General features: G+C 38.2%; 1 protein-coding gene across 1 annotated transcript in view; it reads right to left on the reverse strand.

Moving 5' to 3' along the window:
* mbo (Nuclear pore complex protein Nup88) overlaps positions 1-23,034 on the reverse strand; it is a 122,252-nt gene that overhangs the window by 59,374 nt on the left and 39,844 nt on the right. The window contains exon 2 of the mRNA XM_017610686.1: positions 16,533-16,702. Within this exon, the coding sequence (XP_017466175.1) occupies positions 16,533-16,702 (170 nt within the window). The remainder of the gene's footprint in view (positions 1-16,532; positions 16,703-23,034) is intronic.

The raw sequence follows: 23,034 nt of genomic DNA on the forward strand, positions 1-23,034 counted from the left end.
TGAACGTTGGAGAGTCGTCAACACTCTAGCTATTATGTTTATTTTAGTGACCTAAGGTGATAGTGCTATAACTTGTTGTGGAGCAAAGTATACCTATTCTGAGCATTTTCTAGCCAATGGGGAGACAATTCGTTATCAACAACCTCCGAGACTAGCTGAAACTTGCATTGCCGAACTGGTTTGGAAGTGGATAGAAAACCAACTCAGTATTGGGGTTAAGACAGCCTCAGAACCATCAGCCTTAGCCTCAGGAAACTCAGGAACGGCAATGGTGGTGGCCCACTATCGTCCGGTATTGAAAAAACACCAACGTCTAGAACTCTGCCTCTAGCAATTTCCAAATCACTCCAGACGTTATCTTACCAGCACCCATTACTTTTAAGCAAAGTGGCCTTCAGGACCTCAGCGCACATAAATACATTGAAAGATAGTGTAAAACCATAAAAATCGTCTAGGTAACTGAACACACGATTTATCAAGGACCTGAAGTATTTTGTCAGGGCGCTGTTAAGGCTTCGAAGGTCTTTCGCTAACAAGTGACATTCTTAAAAGTTTACTAACTAGCTTACACCTACTTAAATACTATATTTCGAAAGAAATCTGAACAGTGACACCTTTAAGGGGAGAGAGAACAAGGTCGTTTGAACTTCTCCATATGGTGAGAAGCACAGTGTTCTATTATGCTATACATGTTCTCACTTATGCTATACATTATAGAAAATTGTCCCATCTACCGCTCTATAAAGCAAGTGTATTAGTTATGTGTTTCGTGCTATTTTTTTCGCAGAAATATTCGTAAAGGATAACAGATTATAAGTACATAGAGGCTTAATCGAGATAACTTCATAAGAATAGGGTCGGCTGTGGAGTTTTCTCTAAGGAACTAGGATTGGAACTATCCGTCCGAATTCCGCATTACTGCAGGGTTTATCGGGTAGAAGTTCTAGCGATTTGCCTTAAGGAAGACTACGATAAATGTCTTCTCGGATAGATAGCCAGGCGGCCATCAAATCAATAAATACGCTTATGCCAACATCAAATGCTGCACTGAAATGCCAGGCAGCTCTAAATGATATTAGCACCGTCTTCAAGATCAGAATCATATGGGTCCTGAGACATAGAGATATTGAAGGAAATTGCAGGGCCGATGAGCTAGTCAGGAAAGATACCAATCTTCCACGAAAACTGAGGCAAAATCGGGTTACACATGGCAATCTGCAAGTTAAGGATTAGAGATAACATTATGCAAGATCTAAAAAAAAGATGACAATAGACCACGGCAGATTAGGGCACTATACTAGTATTATGGCCGCAAATTTATAAGAACGGAAGAACTGCTCAGGCTCTCAAGAGACGACATTACGATGGTCATGGTTTGTGTAACCGGTCATTGGCTATATAGTAGGCATGCTTCGATATTAGGAATATTCTCCCACGAATATTGTAGAAGTTGCAGAGCTGAGGAAGAAGAACAAACAGTTGAGCACTTTTCTGTGGCTGCCCAGCTTTAGCTAAGAGCAAATCGGGGCTTCTTAGGTAGACACTTTTTTAGCGCTTCTACGGAACTATCCGGTGTAGGATAAAACCAATCCTACGCTTCATAAGAGCTTCAAAATGGTTATATGGAGAATAGTTATTGAGGTTCCCGTGTTTCACAGTGGTTCTCAATAAAATGTTCCAGTAGAGGTTAGATCACTTCATCCTGTGGTGTACCTCAAACTGGAAGTATTTGGAATGAAGATTGACTTGGTATACAAAAGGACATCAAAGGGCGCTCAAGGCATTTCAGTAAAAAAAAAAAATAGCTCAAGCGGTCTTAAGACTTTTACTTTTGTTTGTCGATCGCAAAAAAAAAAAAATATTGGGCCCACTTCTCAAGCTCATCCAAATAGTTTACCAGCCAACGATTTTAAGTTATTCGCGCTGTTCAGTTAACTTTTAAACCATATTTATTACTTATTTATGTATATCGTTAAAATTTTACTTCCATAAAAGTTAATGTATCTGCATTTCAAAATTTGAATTTTAATGCTTTGCTTTCTTGGCTATCAAAAATGTTCGCCATTTCCTTCGTAGTGTCAGAAATATCAAAGAATGTCAAAAATTAACGCTCATTATAATTTTCGGAAAATGTGCAATTTGCCAAATATTCCCGAATACAATAAGCAACTTCCTTTCTGTGCCTTCTCGACTTCAGTCAAATTCCATAATTCTGTCATCTAAATGCATTGAATCGCTTCAAACAAACTGACTGACAATAATAGCAACAAAAGCGAACATCAGCATTACTAGAGTAGAGAAGCAACTCCTACCACACCTATAGCTATACCGTTATATTCATTCATACATTTGTCAACGATTTTAACACCTTCGCCACGCTTTTATCTCCCGGCTGAACAGTAACAAAGATGGCGACAAATCTGCGCAATTTATTTACACGGCAACTTTTACAACAGCAGCGGCAACAACAACAACAACAACAACATTCGATGCTGCGCCTCGTCTGGAGGGCCAGCTGGAGTGGCAAAGCAAAAAGCAATAGCAATGCTGTGCACGGAAACATTTCTTTTCTTGGACAAATTCCATCAACGCATTTACTGAAGAATTTTTGGCAGCGAAACTTTTTCGGTGGCAACTTTGCATATGGGTTGGGGGGGGGGCGGGGGGGGGCGAAGAGGCAAACAGAAAGGATTTAATGGCACATTAAGAATTTTATTACCGCCGCATGTTAATACGAAAAGGTGAGTGAGTGAGTGTGTAAGGTGAGGTGAGAAGGATACCCCAGCCTTGTTGCTGCCCCAGCGCTAATAGGCAAGCGGCACCACTAGAGTCATTGGAGCTTAGTGGAGCGGAGGCTGTGCAAATGTGCTGCGTTGACATTTTCGTTGTCATTTCATTTCATTTTCGACTGCGAATATTGCACTCACATACTTATTTATATTCCACGGATACCTTGCAGTGAGACCAAACTAGCACCGCGACACCATTTGACAGTTGATGAAGCATCTTCAGCCAGCGGCGTGAAGTGTCGGCCGCATTATTTGGCTCCGCCTTGAGGTGTTTTGTGTTTCGTGTATTGTGGCCTGTAGGTGTTTTAATGCCAAACCACACTTTTAATTTAATTAATTTGTTGTAAATCTTTGGAAATACTTCACCGAAGACATAACTTGACTGGGAATTAGGAGTTTGTATATTTGTTTAATGCCTTCGGCTGTGATTTATTTGGCATTGTTGGCATTTTTGTCTTAATTGTGTAGCAGAAATCAAATATTTTTGCCTATTCGGTGATGTGTAAATTGCTGCCTTCTCTAGTCTGACTTTTCCTTTGGATACAAATCCTTCAGGCAGTGGTGCTTTAAGGAATATCATAAAATTTTTGTGTTCTTTTCTTTTGAATGCAAATCTTCCATGCCGCGTTATTTCAATGAATATTGTCTGCATACCATTGCTTTTCTTGCGCTGAATTTGCGTATTTTCGAGGATTTTGACTGTGCATCGAAAATATGTGATTTAATCAGGGATCGAACATAACGGTTATTGATGAAAACTGTGATGGAAAAATTCAACATGAAGGAAATGTTCGACAACTAAGTAATATCTACATACCAATCGATTTCTTTTTTCACCGAGACTCAAATTTGAAAATAAAATTTTATTTGCAATTTTTAGCAAAATTAAAAAAATAACAAATATTTTTAATTTTTATATTATATGTCTTAGATAACAGTTATTGAAGAATTTTTATTTATAAAAGTCATCAATAAAAATCAGTCAAGGACTTTTACTTTTAAATGTCGTTAATATAAATCTGTAACCGACTTTTATTTTTTAAATCATTCGCAGTTAAGAAAATGTTTGGAAACAAAAGTTTACTACGACTTATACAAATGACTTTTATAAGAATGATTTAAAAAATAAAGGTCAGGGCCTGATTTTTAGTTATGACTTTTATAAATAAAACTCTTCGATAACTGTTATCTAAGACATATAATATAAAAATCAAAAATAACTGTTATTGGCAGATTATTTAGATAAAAATCAAACAGAATTGTTATTTTGGATTTATAAAATAAAAGTCAGAAATAGCGGTTATTTAAGGAGTAATTAAATAAAAGTCAAAAAATAATTGTTAAAGAGCTACTTTTTAATAAAAGTTGTAACTGTTACGGTTCATGGCTTTAATTAAGTAAAAGCGAATTTTTCGAAGAATAGGTTACATACATAGGACATCTATAAGACTTTTTCTCATAACACATCGATCTACCCCTTGTTTCCTAATCGGCGCATTTTCATCTCCGCTGTACTCCTAAGGTCCTCAAAAGAGTCGTTACACAAGAGGCTTAAAATCGTCTTCCAAAGAAGGGGACATTTGTGACAGAGTATAGAACTTTCAGAGCTGCATAACAGTCTAACGAATTTTAAATGAGAGCCCGAAAGAGTCTCGTGTTTGTTTTGCTAATTATTTCCTAAGAAAGTTCGAAAATGGAGGGCCTAGTAAATTGAATATGATTGTATCAGTTAACGAAGCTGGGTTTTATAAGTAAGACACCCGGAAACTAAACAGCAGTCAACCCTACGGAGCTCCAAAGGAGCAAGGCACCAAAAGCCAGCAACGAAAGTGATGATCTCGGTTTACTTCACCAGAGCAAAAATTTTAGCCGCTATTCCTCTAGATATTGGCCAGACACTAATTGCCAAACGGTATATTGAAAACTGCTTACCAAAAGTGTTCGAAAATTTGTTAAGATAATGCGCCAGCTCATACTGCTGCAAAGACAAGTAACTTTATTACTCTTTCTGGTATCGAAGAAATTCGTATGGCACCATATTCCCCGGATCTGATGTTTGGTTATTTCCGAAAATAAAAAAAAAAACAATTGAGGGGAAAGGTAGCAATGCAGAGGTAATTAATGCGGTTAACGTAGAGCCTAAGAAATTACAATAATGCGATTTTGAGCAGTGTTTTGAACGGCGGATCTTCAGATTAAAGAAATGTATTGAAATTAATGGTGGTTACGTAGAAAAGATAAAAAAGGTAAAAAAAAGATTAAAAATAACAAAATTAAAACTATTTGTATATGTTTTTCTAAGCAACTTAACGAATTTTTGTTAGAACCCCCACACTTAAATGTTCTGGAAGGCGAAATTATTTTGTATCCCTATTAGTACATATAGATGGCCCCCATGCCTCTAATTCATATTACAAGGTTTAGATAACGATTAAAGAAATTAGGCACTTAACAGTAGCAAGGGCTTTTATTTTTTCGAATTTGGAAATGTGCCGTTATTGCAGAGGGCCATCGATGTATCGGTTTTTATTACTAATCCCATTCTATCTTGGAAATATCAAATAGAGTCGAAATGTATCTCCTTGCCTGGACCGACAGAGGTTTTGATATCACAACTCCTTGGCAATCCTACACCCGGTCTCTTCTCAGGTTGAGAAGCCCTTGAAATACCACTAGAATGGGAGCCTTTAATTTTTTAATTCCTAAGAAACTACCAATGTCAAGGTGATTTCGTTTAAGTTATACACTTATAGACTTTTGGGCAGATGATGTCTGACTGTATCCTTTAATAATAATAATAATAGATTGGCGCTTACACATATGTTAGTGTTTGGCCGAGCTTCTCCTCCGATTTGTGGCGTGCGCCTTGATGTTGTCACGCAAAGAGTAGGGACCTACAGTTTTACGACTCCGAACAGCGATTGTATTTTTATGAGAAGCTGTTTTTCATGGCAGAAATACACTCGGAGGTTTGCAATTGCCTGCCGAGGGACGAACGCTGTTAAGAAAAAAATTTGTTTCTATTTTTTTTCGATGTTTTTTTTACCAGGGGTTGAACCCAGGCGCAGCGGAGTGGAAGCGCGTACTGCTTACCACTACACCACAGCGGCCGATAGATAATAATATATTAATAGATTTAATTCCAGCCTTGCAATGCCAGTATACCGGTAAGAATGGAAAGCCCTGACTAGAAAGTCTTTACAACCTTGAATATTGGGATTTTTGCCCAGTACTCGTTGAGTCGACTGTAAGCCTTTATGTCGAATTGCCAAATTAACTCCTATGCCCTCTCCTTCCGGGGAGGTGACCTAAAGGGTACCCTGCCTAGGAAATTCGTCAGGGCTGAAATTTTCAGCGGTGCCACTGTATCCTTCGGCTTAAATTAATTTGATTTAAAAATACTCCGAAGTCCTGGGCCTGTTTGTCGCTTGGCTATAAGAGTACATACATATTTTCCCTTTAATCAGTAAAACGCTGTGGCGTAGCCAGCCCGCGTCTCTTTTATAGCTGCACATCTGCCTAATACGACGATTCGAAAATCCATGAAGATATTTATTGGATCTCTATTCTAGAGGCTGAAAATCTCCACTTAACCCCTTGGAGGGATGTGTGTAGAGAAGGATCCATTCGTGGTTAGACTCGGAACGTTCGCATTCATTTTAAAAGTATAAGTTTTTAGAATTGCAAAGTAGGCTGAAGAATAAGCCAGAGTTTCTTAGCTTACTTCCTTAAGCGCCACCTTTAGCAAGCGCTCTAGAATCTTAAGAAGTGTACAGTTTTCTAATGAATTCTACCAGAATAGTCCAGGAAGGTACCAACTGCAAAATCTTTATTCATTCTTAAGATGCACTTTAATAACTTTAAAAATTGCATACAAGGCAGATTCCACAAACATACGCGTCAGGTAGGCATGATGAGAGAGGGAGAGGCTCAATGACAGTCGAGGTTTCCAATTTCTTATAAACAGATCAATCAGTGTCCCAAGGTTCTTTAAAGGTTCACCGCGATGTAGGGAACAAAGGGGGCGCTATTTTGGCGATAAATTTTACTGACACTATAGTCTTCAGTTACTATTAAACGTTATTGGCGACGATGTACCTAAAAAAGGAGTACTACTGTTGACCCTACGAAGGATGTAAGTGTACTATATTATAGTCACAGGTATACAATGGGTATCAAACATTTTTTTCTACTAATTTTTCTTTTACAACCAAAGTATCCTTTGTTCAAAATATGCACATACCAATGCAAAAAAAATATATATAGCAAATTATTTAATGCAACCTTTTCTATGTATAATCGTTTTAATTTCGCAAAATAATTTTCCAACTTCCTGTGTGCTCCGCTGACTTTTCCACAATTATTTTAAATATCGACAAGTACCCAAGCATCGTCTAACATATACAATACATTTTATTTTACTTGGTAGTCAAAGCTTAGCATGCATATGAAATTAGTAACAATGCGGGTGTTCATATGAACCCAAAACGTTGCAAACCAAACACCCACACCAGCAGCTTTGGCATACGAATATTGCACCTGGCAATTGCTGTCGTCATAAAAGAAAAAATTTTTTGCAAAAAAAGTTATTGTTGACATGTGAAAAAAAAGTGACTTGATTGCAAATATAAAGGTACGATTATAAGCAAAAATACCCCGCAAGTGAAAAAGAGAGAGTGTGAGAGGCAGCAGGAAGGTGGCGCAAAAAGCTGATTCAACTTCTTCAACACAACTGCACACGACAATTGAATGCGAAAAAATGCAAAAGCAAGCAGGCAAGTGGGTGAGGCGAAGGTGCACCAATGCGAAAAATTAAACACTTCAGATTTTAGCATTTTTTCTCATGCGACCCCACCCCGCTTCCTCTCTCGCGCTGTTGGCAACAATCGAAATGCAGCTTTCAAGGAGTTTTACCTTCGGCTGGCACAGTACTGCTACACGCCACCGCAGAGGGTGGCGTTTGTTGGCACTTGAAGCGACCTAACCTGAGCAATTTTCAGTCATCATTGGTGATGTAGTTGGGTTTGCCTTTTTTTTTGTTGGTATTCATTTGTTTTTTTTTCGCAATTACTTAGTATTTGCGGTTAGTTTTGTTGGTATGCTTGCATGGCTTCCAATTTCGACTATTGTTCTTATTCACAGTGGCTTTAGCATGTTGTGGGAAATGGTGAGGGGCAGGCATGTGTGTGTAGCTTGAAATCGTTTTTGAGTGCACCTACAAAGTAGGTGAAGTGCGTGCGAGTAAAATTATTGCACACAATAATATATTGCATTTTTTCTATATTAATCTGTGAACAGGGGTCGTTAGTATGAATCCGGGCCATTTGTTGGGGAAAAAAGTTAGCGATTTTTTAAGAACCAAGATTTTTTTATTTTTAGATACAAACATAATGCTAAATCGTTTCTTTCGATTATTAACAAAAAAAATAATCGTTATTTTGGAGTTTTATATTTTTATTTTTTCGGTAATTTTTAACCATTAAATAGATACTGCGCTTTTATGACCGATTAAAATCGTTTATGATCTAAAAAATTAAATTTGAAAATAACGGTTATAATATGACCAAAAAATAAAGTTCAAAAATAACAATAAAAAAATTTATCGAAAAAAATATGCAAACACGGCTCGAAAAAAATATGCAAAAATAATGAATAGATATTCCTTATCGGAAAAATAAGACTGCTGGTTACGCCTTCCCAGATTTTTACACCTAATATACGAAAAGCAATTTCCCGTTACATTATTCCAAGAGGGAAAACAATGCTCTCCCTCGTAGACCTCGATGCTATTATACATATCCAGGTACCCTCACAAAAGAGCCGATAATTGACTAGTCTTAGTCAGACATGTATACTAGTCGCGGAGCGCTCTCATCCACCCTAGCCAAGGCACTCGAAACCTTGCGAAATTTCCTCACTATAGACATTTACGGAATAAATGTTACAAACAAGTTATAATGCAGTCAAGTAAAACGCTCTGGAAAAATGCAGAGATGAAAGATGTGGTCACTAAAAGTCTAGACATCTGCTCGCTGATTTCTAGTTTCCAGACTACGCAATCTCGACTTCATCATATTTGAAGTTTACCCTAAATCTTTTTTCATATACACCTACGGCTCTTTACTTTCAGGGACTTTCTTCTTCCAAAAAGCTTTTCCAATTGCCTCTCTCCTGTGCGAATTTGCGCCAGTGGCTCATCCCGAGTGCAGACAGGTCCTTCTGCACTTGGTGCTTCCATTTCGTTCGTGGGCGCCCTTGCTTTCGTTGTCCGTCATCCAAGCCAGTGCAATCGTTGTATTATTTTAATTGCTTAGTTATGCCCATTTCGTTAAAAAGCTCATACAGTTCGTCAATCCATCTTCTCTTGAAAGCCCCCAATGCCTTCTCATCTTTGTTAGGCATCGTCCATGATTCTGCGCCATATAAAGGGGCGGGCATGATGAGAGATTTGTAGAGCGTGATTTTTGTTCGTCTAGGGAGGGCTCTGCTTTTCAATTTCCTACTGAGCCCAAAACAGCACCTGTGGGCAGAAATGATTCTTCGCTTGATTTCCAGGCTGACGTTGTTGGTGGTATTTACGCTAGATGTTAGGAAGACAAAAATATCACTACTTCAAGGTTATAACTACCAACAGTGACGTGTATCCCAAAGCGCGTTGACTCTTTGTTTGTTGCCAGGAGGTACTTTCTCTAGTTCTCGTTCACCGCTAGACCAAACTGGAAAATGCTGCGCTTACGTCCCTAAGATTAATATATGGTGCCGATTCAGATTAGTTTTGCGGGGATCCTAAATTTGGACATGGCGTCGTATAGGCAACTTCTCTTCGTGCTATCAAAAGCGGCTTCCAAGACGACAAAAAGTTGATGTGTGTCGATTTGATTATGTAATGCCTTCCCCAAAATTTGGTACTGTGAAAATCTGGTCAATGGTGGACTCACCAGGTCTAAAGCCACACTGGTAAGGTCCCATCAATTGGTTCGTGAAGGACCTCAGTCTTTCACACAGTCTCGTGGACAGGACCTTGTATGCAATACTAAGAAGGCTTATTCCACGATAATTGGCGCAAACGGCGGGATCTCCCTGCTTGTGGATTCCAGCCTCGGGCATTAGACCAAATTCTGCTTAACAGCTGGTACCTGCGGCCGACCAACTCTTCGCCGCCAGATTTGAGCAGCTCAACCGGTATGCTCTTGGCTACAGGGGTCTTGTTGTTTTAAGCCGCCATATTGCTGTTTTCACCTCGTCTTGGTCGAGTGGAGGGAGGTGAGTTTCATACCTATGTATACATTGGTTCGGGTTCTTCTTCATCAAACGCACCACCTGTTTCGCCATTCAAAAGCGTTGAGAAGTGTTCCCTCCATATCTGCAGTGTAGTCTGGACATCTGTTACCAGATTTCCATCTTCTTCTTTGCAAGAGCTAGCCCCGTTTTTAAACCATTTGATTACTGGCTTAATTTCTGATAGAATTTTCGAGCCGTATTCCTGCCCGCCAGCATCTCAAGCTCTTCGCACTCATGCCTTTATGCCTATCTTCCTTCCTTTTTTCACGGTATCGCTCAGGGACTTTCACCCAAACTAAACATGTTTCCGGCTTTGAGCAAAACTGCTATTACAACGGACTCTTCGGGCTGCTACTACAACCTAGGCTATACAATAAATGCTACCTCGAACCTCGTATTTATCCAGGCGGCCCTGTACTCTTTATTCTCACATATTAATAAAAAAAAAGTTTAGGTACATATATTTATTTTCTATTCTAATTCATAACTTTTGTGCTCCTGTTTCTCGCGCGCTCAAGTGTTGTTCACGCAGCGTTTTTTTTTCTTTACTTTACTGCCTATTTTCCGGTTGCAATTACAATAATTTGCTGTTCAAAACGTTTAGGTCTCAATTTACGTTGATTCAACGCAGGTTTTCCTTTGCTTTTTGACGTTTTTTTTTCATAACCACTTTGACGAGTATAGCTTGCAGTATAAGCATTAATTTTAATATGTTTCCTTAAAAACAATCGAATACAAAAGTGTAGTTAGGAAACCGTTTTGAAATGAGTACAACAAATTTACTTGTGAATATATCCATATGAATGGATGTATCAGTTTAGGTATACTAAAGTTCAACTAAGAGCCCATAGCCAATGCAACAATGCGTTTTCTAGTTCCCTCTGTATTGATGTAGGGAAGAGAGAACATTCGTTCCTACGGTGGCCGATGAAAAAGTGGCAGATAAACGAGCTTTGGGAAAAGAAACCTAGGTTGGCTTTTTACATTCCCTAGTCGAAGACAACAAACATTATCTATCTTTGTTTTCTTGATTCTGTTCAACCTTATAAACTTAGTTAAATTTTCAGTGGTTAAAGTTTAAAAGAAGCTTTGTCGCATTTAAAAAAAAAATGGCATTTTCGATTGCTCATTTCATTACACTCTGCATTACGATTATAATAATAAGCACCCTTTGATTCGTCTATCACCGCCGACATTTCTACTAAACTAAAACTTTGATTGTACAGCTACGCACTCTTTCACTCTCTTTCCGTTACCGCTCGCCTTCCTTTTCCTCCCGAAATTCACAAAAGAACTCTTCGAAAAGTAACTCAACTTAAAGGATTATTGTTATGACGAAATTTTGTAGAAAATTTTCGCTGATTTCCTGTCTGTATGCAAGACTATGCGTGCGACGCGCCATCGCCTCATGCCTCCTCCAACTTCTCGCTTTACTTGCCGTTGCTGCTTTGTTATGCGCGACAAATAATCGCCACAAAATGGGCCAACCACTTTAGCGCAACAATCAAGGACAAAGCGCTTGTAAACGCTCAAGCATAGCTTCCTTTCCACGCTCTGCACTGGCTCACTTTGTTGCTGTGTGTCTTTCGCACGGAAGTGTAGTGTTATGTGCACTACAACGCTGACAGCCAGAACTGAGTGGCACGGTTGCATGCGAATGCGTTGCGCAGCAAGACAAAGGCACGCAACGCCGAAGCGAGCTAAATAACTTCCTACTTTAAGGCTTTTTGTATTATTGTGATTTTTGGAAAATTTTTGAAAATATTTGAATGTAACTATGTATTTATGTATAGAAGTAAAATTAACTGCCATTGCTGCTTTTATCATTTCTATCATTGCATTCGACCAAAATTTTGTGAGCCGCATAATAAAAATTTGCTTTTGAATAAACTGAGGGCATTTTACTTTTTCACATCTTCACCTCGCCGGCCGTTTTTCGGTGTAAAGAGTAAGTTTCGCGTAAAAAAGTGGCCGTAACAAATGTTTCGAAATTTTTGTTTATTTATTGTTGCTTAGTTTATTGCCCTCTATGTACCATTTTACAGTTTACGTATTTTCTTCTCACAACGCAACTCAAATTCCGCCAACGTACTTACAATTCTTGTTCGGCGAACTTTTTACTAAGTTGCATTTTATTTGTATTGCAATTGCTTTTCATATTTGCATAGAATTGTGATTAGTGTAAAACATTGGATTTATTATTCGCTAAAATTTGCAGGCAATTTGAATGCACCTAAGTTATATGAATTGAAGTTTCATTATTAGTTAGCTCTTTCATGCATTTATTAAAGGATTTCGGTCAGTGATGAAATTGATGGTACAATTGTACTCTTTTGATACATTTTAGATCCCAAAAGTACATTGGTACTACATCGACATTTTTGATACAATTTTGTCAAAATACAGCATTACGACAAATTATGTAGAAATACGACTTGTGGATAAAAATGCAGTCATCTTTTTCCTACTTTGTGTGGTGTTTATTAAAAATGAAAGACTTTTTAAAATCATCAAAATGTTGTTGCTATAATATAAGCAACTGTTTCTTTGTGTTACTCGCACTTAATAAACATACTTGTATGGTTTAGTTGATTAACTTGAATTATTGATTGTAATGGAAATTTAGGGTTTTCATGGCCTTTTTAAACTATGCATATGTACAAGTACATATAACGCTACGCATCCAAGTCCACGGACGAAATTTTTCCAGATTTTTGGTGCAGTACACACTGGCCGAACCAAAAAAAGGTATTTAATATTAACGAGTAAGGCTTAATATTTCCAGAAAGTCACCCAGTGTTTTTATACAAAAAACACTAAAAATAAGATAATAACCAATGCCTATTTATTGCTTCAGGGGTTTCAATGATTTCCTTGATTTTATATTTTCGTGAAATTAGACTTTTAGAACAAAANAGTTGTTGCTGAAGAAAGATTAAACAAAAAACCTGCCTCCCAAGAAAAACGTCACGTTAATGTCTTGAAGAAGGCGCAAAAAATCTCCAACATTGGCTTATCTGATAATGAGTTTAAAAGTGATATGCAAATGTTACATTCTGGAAAATATTTTACAAAAATGCAAAAATAAGAACAAAAATTAATTTTTGAAGAGCATGAAAGCAGTTTCGTATACGCGTCAGTAAACGATTTTAGAGGATGAGATTATCAATCTTAAAAAAACTATATAAAAACCCTGCCATGAACACTTTGTTTGCAAATTACCCATATTCATATGTCTGTCTAGTCTTTTAAATTTTGGTACTTTTTCGGCTGATTTAGTACATTCTTTTTGTCCATTTGGTACAAAAATTAAAAACTCATTTATCATCCCTGGTCTCGGTCGTTCGACATCCTTTCTTTGGAAAAGCACAACTTACGCCACCCCTTGAGTATAGAGTTTAGTACTATACAAGCCTATAAATGCCTAAATAAATGAGAGTGCCAGACGCCGGCGTAAGTACGGCATAAGGTATTGTCTATATGTACTTGGAGATTTGTAGGGTTGAAAGGTACTTATGGCCCAGTCACCCAATTTTGCTTCTATACTTTCCTTATATTATATTATTAGATGTTTTGGACCCATGGTTGAGGAAAGCTTAAAGCTCCCAACTATTTGTCCTCATTATCGACCGCATCGAAAGTGAAAGTAAAGCTATAAAGGGGTCTATCAAAGAAAACGAGTTTGGAGTTAGGAAAAACAGGTCCACCATCCTCGCCTTGAAGGCCACCAAACAACTGGCTCAAGTTAGTCAATTAGTGTAACTAGTTGGCTCAAAGTAATGTCTGATAATTAGTCGCCCGAGATGTCAAAAACACGCTGAACATTGCGAACTGGGCTTAAACACTCGACATTTCAGACCGCAACTACTTTGATGGGCGTCTTTTGGAGTACGGAACCTCAGCAGGGACAAATGCAGATGGTATTCCTGAAAGGTTCCTCCGAAAAATGCCTAGTGACGATATTGCATTACTTATTACAGATTAGCCTGCAGCTTGCAGTGCAGAAAATGTAGTCCGTGCTTATCTCCAGGAGTAAAAAATGAGCGGAGGTTTTCACTCAGAAAGTATTGCTTGGCGGTGGTGCCATGGGGAGCGGAATTCGATCACAGAACAGGCTTGTCCGGGTTTACAGAGTCCACAACGCCATTAGAAAAAATCTCTTCCATAAAAATTGTTCAGGCCAGAAGTAGTCTCATTTGTGAATACCACTTTGATAAAATAGCCGCCAATGTTATTTTTGCACAAGCCAGATAATAGTTTTTCTCTCTGCCTTGACTATTTTTTTATGTATTTGATACGGTCATCTGGTTATCAATCTATTATCGGCATCTGTACAGATGCAACGGTTGAGGTCTTATCTATGCTCACCATCGAAATTTCTAAGCTCTTACTTTCGCTTGCTCCGCTTTCTCCTGAGTCATTCCTGAGTCGCATTTACTCTATTGAACGAATTTAAATTCTTGTAAGTATATTTTCGCATAGCCAAGTCGCAATTAGATTTCTAGAAAGCTCTGCAATGTCGTCAAAAATTGTTATAGGATTCCCCGAACGAACTGGAAACTACTACAAAATACTAAACGAAAGTCAGGCGGAGAGTCATTGCTTATCGACCGTAAATTTGTATCTTAACGGAGATATACCGCGACATCGCTTAAGGCAAAATTCGTCGACGCTCGATAACAGAACCCAAGCTACTGTACGGTTGAAGTGCTTCCTACTGTGATTAGTTAAACGAATCCTTATACAACGTGTACCAGGAGAATGGGAGAACCTGGCGAATGGGTACTGTCGCATCTGCCTGATGATGAAGATATCGAGAGCATCGAACACTTGCCACTACCCGGCTGTGAGTAGACGGAAGTGGTGGCGTCTCCATCAGTTCGTTTTCGACTGTCTCCTAAGCTACATAATACAAACTAACTAGTTCTATATTTAGGCAAAATAACCATTTAGCCAAGGTATGCACTGCTAGCTTTTTATTGCCTAGGTTTTCTACCATCAGAGATCTGGATGAGGGCAGCCAACCCAATCCAGCTTATCATCTAAAAAAAAGCAATTTCAATTCATGATTTAACGCTATCTAGCTCTGAGCTTGGTGCTGTCTCCCTTTCAGAAAAACTTATATAATTTTTAGCACGAATCGTAATGATATCTTAACTTTCCAGAAATTGTTCCTTCTGTACATTAGCTGCTCAGCATACTTGTAGACTCTCTGCCTAAGAAGCTCTCATTAAGAAAACTTCAGCGATTTGCAGTCATAAAACTGACAATATTATTGACTTATTACCCATAATCGTTTGGCAAGCAATATTTAAAACCATTTAATTGCCTATTATTGGGCGCGCACTGCAACCGCAAAGTGCGGCATTAGGCACATAAAAACGAACTGGCACTAAATGGACGATAGTCATCGAAATAAATCGTTCAAAGCGGAAAATTTTTAACAAGAAAAAAATGAAGTAATAAAGTGGCCAACAACTACATAGGCGGACAGCCAATTGAGGAGACAGAATTTGTGACGCCAACTTCAACTTCAACTCGGAAAAAAATGCTTTATTAATGGCAAATTAAAAGTAATAAAAAACAGATGTGCTTAACGTGGCACATTTTACACGTTCTAAGCCTTGCAAAGCGGCGCGCATTCAGTCAAGCGGATTTCTTAAATTCGTATAATGAAGCACACCACCCTGGTTGCATACTTTTTGGCGTTGCACACGCTTATTTCGTTATTTCAGACATTTTTTTTTTAGAGGTATGAAATTATAATAATGGCTTTTTTGGTAGCAGCTTAGCGCTGGGGCGCAGGTAACGTCGGCTCGCCTGCTGGAGCGTCGCAATATAAAGATACATAGATACAGTGATTTTGTGGCAGCCGGAAGAGTCACAAGCGACATACAAGTTGGCATAAGCAGCAGCAGCAGTCACTGGGTGGGGGTGTATGTAGGTGTATGGCGCAGCCGATGGCAGAAAGTTCGCTTTTTCGAAAGTTTTGCATTGCACAAAATGTTGCGCTTAATGCAGTTTATCATTTACTTTTCAGTTTAACGTTTTTTTTTCTTTCTTTTTGCTTTTGTCGCTCAACTACAACTTTGCGCTTACAGCTGGATTTCTTGTCGCTCAGCACCCCTCTTACCCACAACCGCTTGTAGCTAACTCGTAGCAGCCTTTGGTGCGAGACTAAAAGGTAATTTTAATTTTAAGCTTGAGTTATGACAATATTTACTTTTTTCTTAGCGTTGATGCCACATGTTTGGTGCGACCTTTAATGGCATTTTAATATGCGGCATTCCTTAGGTGTACTTACTTGCTATGCGTCACTTTAATTGCTGTCACGCATTTGCATTACAAATTTGTTTGCACTTATAATTTAATTCTGTTTTGATTCTTGCTTTACTTCTTTCGCATGCGAGTACGTATGTGGGTTTGTATTTTCTTTCTACATTGAGTTTTGCACTGACTTACCGACAGGTGATTTTCTCTTTGCCTTCCATGAAGAGTCCATCTTTGCCCCAGCGTCGCGGCAATTCGAGCACAGTGACACCTCTGGCGCCGGCCAATGCGATGAGTGAGCCTTCGGTGGAGGCCAAAACACGTTCCACTTGAAAACTTTGCGGCACCGATGGAACGAGATTCTGGAACGAGGGAAGGGAAAGCGATTTTTATTAAAAAGTATAAAAATGTTAAAAGTATAACAAAAATGTCTTCATAAGCAGACTTAAATCCAGTGACCGAGCCCAAAAGTATGAATTTTATAATAAAAAGGAAAAACTTTAGTAACACCTTTTAGAATTCTTTGGCATTAAGAAAATATAATTAAACAAGAAAAAATAAGATCCTAAAAATTTAATTAAATAAAAAACATATTTTTATTTTTAGAATATTAAAATCTAAAAAGTAAAAGTAAATGTAATTAACAAAGGAAAACCAAATTAAACTAAAAAAAAAGAAATAAATAAACAAGTTTCTACAAATCTAATAAACATTAAAACCTAAAAATTAAAACTAAATTTAACTAACAAAATTAATAAGAAAAAGAAAAAAAAACAGTTCTTAAAAATTTAATGAAATTAAAAAATATATATTTTTCATTTTAAAACAATAAAATCTATTAAAAAATGTACGACTGTCTGAGCTAAATGATATAAAAGTGCTTTCTCTCCGAATAACTTTCCATCACCAGTGGTGAATGAGAGTGCTTTTTCTAAAACTTTTGTGCTAGATTAACAAAAGTCTTTCGAACTATCTTGCGATCTGTTTTTCATTTGTCTTACGAAGGCTTTTTACTGTGTGAGCCAGAATTCACCAGTAAGATATCGTGGACCAGTAAAGCTACCAGAAAACCAAGAAAGGTCCGAAATATAGACCGGAAAATTCCGAAAGGAAAAATCCGCAGGATATACGAAAAATATGTTAAGAAGCCCATTTAACAATAATAATAATAATAATACGAAAATAATATATAAATTTGACCTTTCTCCGAACTCCAGGACCAGGATCTCTGTGTTTATAGGGAATTTACCGAGCATATTTTAAGCGGAAGTTTACGCCATTTATTTGTTTGCTGAGCCTATCATAAAATAGAGGGAGCCGTAAAGAGAGAATTATAGTTCTAAGTGACAGTCAGACGACACCAAAGGTTGCGTGAGAGTTGTCACGTGTAAGCGGTTACCCAACGCATAGCACTTCACATGTGGAATTCTGTTGGGTTTTGATTTTTACGTAAAAATGGTATAGCAGTGCAAAGTATGCATAGCTGGGCTATTAACGTCCTCAAGTGCATTGAGTAGCTCAACTACCTTGCCAGACACAGCATGTATTTCTTAGGACACTGTAGACTAAGACTACATCTATATATGCTGGGGATATGGCCAAATGACCTTTGCCGGTTTTACGACTCTACCAGTGAGACACCACTCCACATCCTCATGGAGTGTGATGCACTCTGTAGAAGACTTGAGAGAAGGCGGGGCTCAATGTGGCCACAGCTTATGCACATTCACTCCGCATTCCCGAAAGCTCTATTGAACTTTCTGAGGGATCTAGGTTTAGAGGAAGTATTGTGAAGGGTAGAGGGCATAATACTGGTATGCTGCAAAAAAAATGTCAATAAACCCACTGAAGTCCACCGCTGTCCCATTTACCAAAAGAAGGAAATTCAACTTGATTAGACCCACCTTGGCAGCGACAGAAATTGAGTTTTCAGAAGGGGAGAAAGGTATCTGTGGACAAAAGGCTCAATGGGAACTTACATCCCTCGAATGTTACCCACAAGGCTACAAGGGCGTTTAATGCCCGCCAGAGACCGCATGGTAAAACTTGCGGAATATCACCCAACTAACTTTTTGGTCTTTTAAGTACGGTCGTGAAACCCGTTGTTACATACATACGCGGCGCTGGCCTGGTGGCCAAAAGCAAAGCAAGTAAGTGCGGGTGACACCTTGAGCTTGGTATCGCTTGGTCTGCATGGCTATCACAGGAGCTATGCGCAATTGTCCAACGGATGCCCTTGGTGTGATTACAGGAATTCTCCTCTGTCTATTCGGATTGAAAAAGCCTACTGGAACGACCTACGGCTGCCCAATGTCATCAGCAAGGGGATCTTCGGGGTCACTTGGAGGTTCTCAAAACTTTCCTTTATGATCCCGCTATCAAGTTCATATTATGCTACCGAAATTATCCTTTGGCAAGCCCTATAACTTTGATAAAACCACAGTTGCAAATATTTCTGAATACAATTATTTCAAGGCTGATGCTACTGCGATAAATGATTTTTTCCTCGGCACGGATTGGTCCTTCTTGGACTCCACTAACGGGCCTGAGGCCTCTTATGTAATTCTAAAGCAGAAGCTTTCATTAGCAGTTTCCAATTTTGTTCCACGAAAACGGAAAACTTTGAGCAATAGACCACCATGGTTCAATACTAGACTTAATAATATTAAAAATAAAAAACGTAAGGCCTTTAAAAAGTATAAGAGGAGCAGGAGTGAATCCGATCGTCTTATCTTTGTCAGGCTTAAATCTACTTTTAATTGTCTTAATAAGTTCTTGTTCAGACAATATATGAATAATTTGGAATCAAAATTGAAGACTAACCCATCTAGTTTCTGGTCGGTTATTAATTCCAAGAGAAAGACTAGCGGATTTCCGACGTGCATGGAGTATGACGGTGTATCGTGCAATAATGCGGCGGATATCTGCAACTTATTTGCCAATTTATTCCAGAAGGTATACTCGAATCATACATCTTTACCTAGTCCGACATTCTACTCTGGTTCTCTTGGTCGAATTTCTTCTTTTGATATTACCGCCGAAGATGTATCTCTGGCAATTTCAAAATTGAATAATAGTCCGAAGTCAGATAGTGAAGGATTTTCTCCCATATTCTTCAAACTATGTTCGAATACAATTTCAGAACCCCTGGCACTTCTTTTCCAGGGTTGCTTGAACTATGGGATCTTCTTAGACTCTTGGAAGTTATGCTCCATAAATCCGGTATTCAAGTCTGGTGATCGCAATGATATTCGCAACTACAGACCTATTGTTAAGCAGAGTACTCTGGCAAAACTATTCGATCATATCATTCAAAGCAAATTGTTTGATTTCATTGAGGTGGCTATTGTCGGGAGTCAGCATGGATTTTTCCCCGGCAGGTCTACCTCTACTAACTTGGCTTTACTCACTAGCCAAATTGTAGATGCCTTTGAAACCCATGCGCAACTTGACGTCATATATACTGACTTCTCGAAAGCATTTGACAAGGTTGATCACTCTATGCTATTGCACAAATTGGAAATGTATGGAGTGTGTGGAAGTTTGCTGAAATTCTTCTCAAGTTTCTTATCGAATAGAAAGCTTTTTGTGTCAATCGGAGCCAACCAGTCTACTGTGCTTATCAATGCCTGGTCGGGAATCCCACAGGGAACCCACTGTGGCCCTCTCTTGTTCCTAATCTTCATTAATGATTTGCCTCAAAAATTCAAATTTGCTAAATGTTTAATGTTCGCAGACGATGTCAAACTCTTTCTAACCGTACATGATATTTCTGACTGCGTTAACTTGCAACATGATCTCGATTCGTTTAACGAATGGTGTACAAGTAATAACTTACTTTTAAATATCAACAAATGTTGCGTGGTTTCCTATTCAAAAAAGGTAACTATCACATCTTTTAACTACATACTTAATACCGGATCTTTAAATCGTTGTCGGGAAATTAAAGACCTTGGTGTAATTTTTGACAACCAGCTCTCTTTTTCTGGTCATATTGACTTTATTGTTTCGAAATCTTTCGCAATGGTTGGGTTTATTAGACGTAATTCCTGTGACTTCAAGGATCCTATGACTCTGAAGGTACTTTACACGTCATTGGTAAGAAGTCGCTTGGAATATTGCTCCATTATATGGAGTCCATTCTATGAAGCTAATTCGTATAAAATTGAGAGAGTTCAAAGAATTTTCACCAAAATTGCTTTGCGTATGCTTCATTGGCCTGATGGCCTCCCATCGTACATCAGCAGACGTAAATTGCTCGGCCTTCAGGCTTTGCATGACCGAAGAACTTGCATCTCCCTCATGCTTGCCTATAATGCTATCAACGGTAATATAAACTGCTCTGATTTATCCAATTTATTCATTCCATACATTCCACCACGCGATTTAAGGAACACCAGACTATTTGTTGAAGTAACTCATAGAACGAATTATGCGTTGAATGAACCCATTTCCAAGTCTATACGCTTAGCAAATCGATATAGTGGTCTTCTTAACTTTAATAATAGCATATATAAATTTAAGCTTGAACTTTTCACTATTTTTAACTAGTCTGTAAGAAAGTTTGTACTTTTTAGACTGAAATAAATAAATAAATAAATAAAAGGTCAAAATATCTGAAAGGGACTGCCGTGAGGAGGTAATGACAAGCATGATTTACCGATGGATCGAATATGGGAAAAGGTAGTATGGGGCACGCTCACTTGGACCAAGATTCCATAAAAGTCTACCAAACGGCTCATAGCCAACCTTATTCCAGGCGGAAGTCTTCGCAATCAAAGTCTGTGTTCGAGAATGTCTTCGGAGAAGGACAAACGGGGGCCACTATGTCGGATAGCGAGGCACCACTAAAGGCCTTATACTCATTTAGAACGACATCACAGCTTCTGGACAGTTGTAAAACTCTTCTGAACAGCCTGGGAGCCCATAATAGTCCCGAGCCTTTCTGCGGCCATCTAAAGGCTGCAAGTTGAGGTACCATTTAAACAAAATAAGGCTTTCTGTAGAGACGGACTACAGGTTTAGTGGGATGGCGGAGGAAACCTCAGAGCATATTCTTTGTGACTGCTCACGTGGACTGACATCTTAGGGAACGATTATCTAATAGCTGCCATGCTTCCCCAATTATACTCCCGTAATTCGTGGAATGATACGTCCCACACCGTAAAATACACCACTTAAGCTCCTTTGCCACGTAATACCGCGTCCAAATACATAGTCGAAGTTAACCCAGTACAACAGCCCGGTATATGAGGCATAAGGATCAGTAACTTCTACTCCTTAGAAATTTTTCTACACTCATTTCTTTTGCAATTTAATCCAACAATTTATGTTCAACTGGAATAGGCATAGCAATAAAAGTTCTGGTTAAATATTAACAGATAAGCAAAAGTCTATAAAATGCAAATTTACACACTTCCGCCTAATGCCGAAAAGAGTTTTGCAATTATTTCAAAGCAAAACAAGAAAAATGAAAGTAGTATTATTACGCAACATGCATGTTATTGTTTGATTACCCGACATTCGCCTTTGCACATATTTACACATGCTTACAAGAAAACAAAGAAAAGAAAAAAGTTAATGAAATCCAAAAGTATGGGCCGCCTAATGAACTTACGCAGATAAATTTTCTTTTATTACGTGATTTCACAAATTAACGACTCAACAAGCAACTCTAGAAAATGCACACAGCTAAGCTCAAACCATTGACTGCTCAAAAGCTATTCAAAATCCTTATAAGATATGCCGCTTTTTTATTACAAACGGTAGTGGCACACACACGTGCTCTTTTGGAGAGTAAAAGAGTTGTAAACATTAAGTAGTAAACTGTGTAGTCCACATCATTACAAGACGACCAACACCACCAACAGTAGCACTTACACGTACACTCACCCACGCATAAACAATAAATTTTTAAGACAATGGAAAAATACAAAAGAAATTCTTGTAGGCATACTTCTTTTTGGTTTTTGTTTATCTTATAGGCAGACATTCTCCTTGCCGTCCCCACACGCCCACAATGGGTTAAATGCAAAGAATTTCGACTTTTTCATAGACGAGTTGTAGTAGAATGAGAGTCATCGATCCAAAGGATAGGCAAAGCGCAACTTTTCGGGCGGTTAGTGAGTCTCAGGCCAACTGATGCGAGTATATGAAGCATAAAATGCATGGAATTGTGTAAACATACCCACACACACACATGCCTGTAAGCAGTATTGCCAGATTCATAGTTTTAACTGTAAATTACAGTTCTTCAGACAAGCTTACAGGTTGTTCAATTGCCTCTTAGTATAAATTACAACTTTTTTTGAAATTTCCGATTTAAACGAACCAGTTGAAATTTAGATTTATCAATTCGTCGGAACATCTTCTTTTATGTATGTACTATATTACCGCATAACTTTGGACAACGTTAACCCCGATTTCTATAATTCTTTTTTTAAAGGTAATGTGGTACCTCAGAGGTGGTTCCATACTAATTTGGTTTAGATGCGATCATTGGATCATGAAGAAATTATAGGTACTCTTAAATTTGTATATGAAAATTTAAGTCGGTTTTGTTTTTTTTGCTAAAAAATTACTTTTTTCTTTGGCTGTGAGGAAAGGGTTTAAGGGTCACACCATATAGGAACCGTCGATCGTACGTGAATGGTGTAGCAACTAAAACAATCTTTCCTATTACCCTGGATATTTC

Source organism: Rhagoletis zephyria, unplaced genomic scaffold, assembly GCF_001687245.7.
Source record: "Rhagoletis zephyria isolate East Lansing unplaced genomic scaffold, Rhagoletis_zephyria_1.1 Rzeph_scaffold_00331, whole genome shotgun sequence".
Classification (NCBI taxonomy): domain Eukaryota; kingdom Metazoa; phylum Arthropoda; class Insecta; order Diptera; family Tephritidae; genus Rhagoletis; species Rhagoletis zephyria.